General features: G+C 63.2%; 1 protein-coding gene across 1 annotated transcript; it reads right to left on the reverse strand.

The window, feature by feature from the left end:
* Positions 1-400: 400 nt before the first annotated feature.
* Positions 401-3,782, reverse strand: CDCP2 (CUB domain containing protein 2). The gene is made up of 6 exons (XM_068952288.1): positions 3,707-3,782; positions 2,793-3,140; positions 2,334-2,675; positions 1,766-2,119; positions 796-974; positions 401-718 (listed from the first exon to the last, which is right to left on the reverse strand). The coding sequence occupies exons 1-6, from the start codon at positions 3,780-3,782 to the stop codon at positions 401-403; spliced, it is 1,617 nt and encodes a 538-aa protein (XP_068808389.1).
* Between the last annotated feature and the right edge of the window lie 438 nt (positions 3,783-4,220).

Raw genomic sequence — 4,220 nt, forward strand, 5'->3', positions numbered from 1 at the left:
AAGCGGAGACGCCGGCGGCTGTAGCTGCCCCTGCGCAGAGGTGGGGACCCCCCTCCCCGCCCCAGGCAGCAGCGTGCAAAACACTGGCTGAAAACACTGCTGTATTTGGTTAGCGGGTGCGTGCTCAAGAAGGCAGCGCGAAATAATTGACAGGATTATTTGCAGCCGTGGGCAGTGTTACTTTCCCGAAAGCAGCAGCCCCGGCGGGGAACCGATGGGGGAATAGCTGTGAAGGGCAGGAGCTGCCAAACGGACAGATGGAGAGAGGGAGAAAAGCCACCGCGGGAAGCAAGCGCCTGCCTATCGCCCAGCTTTGCCAGGAGGCGGAGGTCGGCCTCCGTTTTGGGGCCGGGGAGCTGCGCGTGAGCGTTTCGCGCGGCCGGGCTGGGCCCAAGGCCCGTTACAGCAGCACCAGCCCGACCACCGCGACGAGCATGAGGAGCCCGGCGAGGACGCAGACGCTGACGAAGACCATGTCGCTGGTGTCTTGGCTCCCGCTTTCGCGGGCGCCGGCCGCCTCCGCCTCCCGCCGCTGGGCGTCCCCGAGGTTTTCCGCCTGCGGGCTCGGCCGCTGCGGGTCCGGGCCGGCGATGAGGCTGGCCGAGGCCTCCTTCCTCTTGGGCTCGCACTGCACTTCGTACTTGTGGACGTCCTCCTGGCCGCCGGCCGAGAAGTCGATGTAGAGGACGCTGACGACCACGGACGTGTGGTTCCTCCTCTGCAAGGCAGAGGGTTTCCGCGCGGGTCGCCCTCTCCGCCCGCCGCGGCCCCGCGCCGGCCCGCCGCCCCGCTTACCTGGGACTCGGTGCCGCAGGTGTCGAACCGCCTGTGTATTTTAAAGTTCGAGCCGACCACTTGGGCAGCGCAGGACGGGGTGCCCAAATAAATCCGGTGTCTCTCCAGCGGGGCGACGGACTGCACGGGGATCTGGATGTGGAAGTCCGTCCGCGTGCAGCTGACGTTCATGGGCACGACTGCCGGGGCGGAAAACGGGGAAGAGCCCATCGGAGCGAGCCGGGCGGCGCCGGTGGGACGGGGCCTCCCCGGGCTGGGCGTTTTGGGGGAACCGCAGTTACTGCCCTGTGTCCGCCTCCCCCCCTCCACCCCCAAAAGGATGTTTTTCACGGGGAGCCGGTGGCGAGCGCTCGCCATTGTGCTGGGGGGCGTTGGGCCCCTCTGGGTGCAAAAAGCAAGCGCCCAGGGCAAGGAGTGGGGAGAAAGACGCCCCGCTCGTTAGAGCTGAGCCTCGCTGAGCTCGAAGCCGGGCGCTATGAATTATCGAATTACTCCAGCTCCCTCTGAACCTTGGCCTTAGGAAACTGATAAGATGGAATAAAATCGATACGGAAAAACGGTGTCGCTGCGCTACGCTCAGTGCATTATAAAACCATGAGAGGTTTTACCAGATAACTCAAGGGCCTTAGATGAAGAGGAGGAGCAAGCGGCTCCTCTCTCTTGGCGTGAAGGCTTTCTTTCGGAGGGCTGTACGTCACGGGGGCCCAGCCCAAGCCGTTCCCTTCCACGGGCCCAGCCGAAACGAAAATATTCGAAAGGCTTAATAGCTGTGGAGCCCGAGGTGGCCCTTTCTCCTCCTGCGTCAGTGGCCCCTGGGGCTGCGCTGGCAGCGCTTCAGGAGCGCGCCGGCCCTTCCCTTTTGGAAATCGCATCGTCCCGATCTCTTCCCGATTGTCCGCAGCCGCGCAGCCGCCGGCGATGGCGGTACAAGAATAAAGCATCGCAGGACAGGCCGCGCGCGCCGCCTTACCTCCGACGTAGGCTACGGCGAAGCCCCGGTTGGCCGTGTTGCGGTCCGTGTGGAGGACCAACAGCAGCTTGTTCCCGCTGGATACGATGGGAGACAACCGCTCTCGCCCGCACCACTTGCCCAGCAGGGAGGCGTTTTCGGCGCCTCCGTCGAACGCTGCCAGATGGTCGTAGTCGCAGCCATCTGTCAGGCTGCTCCGTCCCTCCAGATCCAAGTCCAAGAAGAAGACTTTGATTCGGTACCCCGGGGGCAGCTGGATGGTCCACTGGCACTTGAGGTTATTGGGGTAGAAGTTGGGATATTGAGGACTGGAGAAGTTTCCTTTGACGGCTGTATACACTTCCTGGCACGCGCCTGCTTAGAAACGACCACAACAAAAAGGCAAACGTCGCGTCCCTCCTGGATGCAGCCCCCCTCGGAGCCCCGCGGCCCCTCGCTGGGATCCGCATCCCCCAGTCCTCGCGGCAACACCATCCCCTGCCGTCACCGCCGGAGGCCGAGTATCGGCAGCGCCCGGCGCCGGGAGGCGTTTCCCGCGCCAGACCTGCTCCTTCAAACCCAGCCGTACCGGAGTAGAAATGGGCTTTGAAGCCTCTGCCGCCGATGTTGAAGTCGGACTTGAAGACGACGAGGAGCTCGCGGCCGGAGGAGACGGTGTGCGGAGGGCTCCGGCTGCCGCAGTAGCGGCCCAGGCGGGCGGCCACCGCCGTGGCCCCGTCGAAGAGGGCCACGTAGTCGAAGCTGCACTCCTCGTCGTTCTCCAGCTGGAAGTCGGCGAAGACCAGCTTGACGCTGGCGCCCGCCGCGGCCCGGATGCTCCAGCGGCACTCGGCGTTGTTGGGGTAATTCTCCGGGTAATCGGGGCTGGTGATCTCGCCGGAGAGCGCCGTGAGCTCCCCGCCGCAGACGTCTGCCAGGAGCAACAAGGGGTCGGAGGCCGGGCCGGCCCCGTTCCCTCTCGCGCCTCATCCCCCCCGACCCGGCGCCTCGGGGACCATGCCCCGTCTGCCCCCCACCCCGGGGCTACCTTGGCGGTAAGCGGCGGCGAAGCCGTGGCTGGCCACGTGCTTGTCCGAGTGGAAGATGACGGCCAGGACGTGCCAGGAGGAGGTGAAGGAGGGCGGCGGGCGGTGGCCGCAGAAGGTGCCCAGCAGGTTGCCGCGGTCCCTGGCGACGCCGTTGTAGATCTGCAGGTAGTCGTAGCCGCAGGCGTCGTGGTACTCCAGGTCGAAGTGGCTGAAGGTGAGCAGGATGGAGGAGCCCTCGGCCACCACGAGGAGCCACGTGCACTCGGTGTCGTAGGGGTAGAGCCCGGGGAAGTTGGGGCTGGAGAAGTTGCCCGACGGCGCCGAGAGCACCCCGCCGCATTTGATGCCTGCCCGAAAAAAATGCGCCAGGTGGTGGGGGTGGGGGGGAAGCGATATTCGGAGGCCCGTAAGGCAGCTGGAAAGGCCAGCAGTGTGCAGCAGCCCCTCGGCACTCGTCCGTCCATACCACCGGCCCCCCGGGCCAAAAACCTGGCCGCGTTTGGGGAGAGCAGGGGTGCTCCCGGCCAGCCGACTTGCCAGGCTGACCTGTTGGCCCGAGCCCCCAGAATCATTGTGTCGCCTGCTCAACTCGCCCTGCATCGCGGGGGACCTTTTTAAATCCGGAGGAGGGTTGTATTCTACACACAGTGATATGCACGCATGCGTATATATATATAGATAGATACTGATATAGATATATGCATGCATTTATGGGTGTGCACAGCTCAGAAACTTAGCAGCCGCTCAGCAAAGCGACCTTAGACCTTAGCAAGGCGACTCCTTCCCGCAGCAAAACGAGCGCGAAGCAGGAGAGCGGGCGCTGTGCGCGGCAGCGGTGGCGGCGGCAGGAGGCTCCTTCCCCAGGCCAGAGCCGCCGGCGGGAGCCCCGCCGCCCGCCGCCACGGGCTCTTACCTCTGCCGGCGGTCACCGGCCGAGCCGCGCACAGGACGGCCAGGGCGGCCAGCCAGCCCGCCCCGTGGCACCCCATCCTCCGGCCCGGCCGGCGCCCCGAGGTCCTTCCCGAGCTGCCCATGCGGCAGAGAAAAAAATAAGTAAGTAAAGAGAGAAATAAATAAAAAGCAGGCGGACTGCAGAGTTAATAGCGGGATGAATAATTCATCGCTTGTTTGAATTAAGAGCGGCAAGGTAACTTGATCTATTCCTCCCTTCCTTCACTCGGTTTTAATGATCTGGATCAAATGTCCCAAGGATTTACACTATACCAGATACCTTGTCAATACACTATATTTAGAAGAGATATTAATGTTTCAGATATGGTGTATAACGGCAGTAAGTCTGGGCTGACAATATGCCCTTAAGGGGCTATGAAAATAATTTAGTCCGCCAGGCAAGACAGCGAACCAAAATGGGAATTTCAGCCTTGCCACGGAAAAGCACCTCCGGAATTAACGTGATTTATGCTGCG

Source organism: Struthio camelus, chromosome 8 (genome assembly GCF_040807025.1).
Source record: "Struthio camelus isolate bStrCam1 chromosome 8, bStrCam1.hap1, whole genome shotgun sequence".
Classification (NCBI taxonomy): Eukaryota; Metazoa; Chordata; class Aves; order Struthioniformes; family Struthionidae; genus Struthio; species Struthio camelus.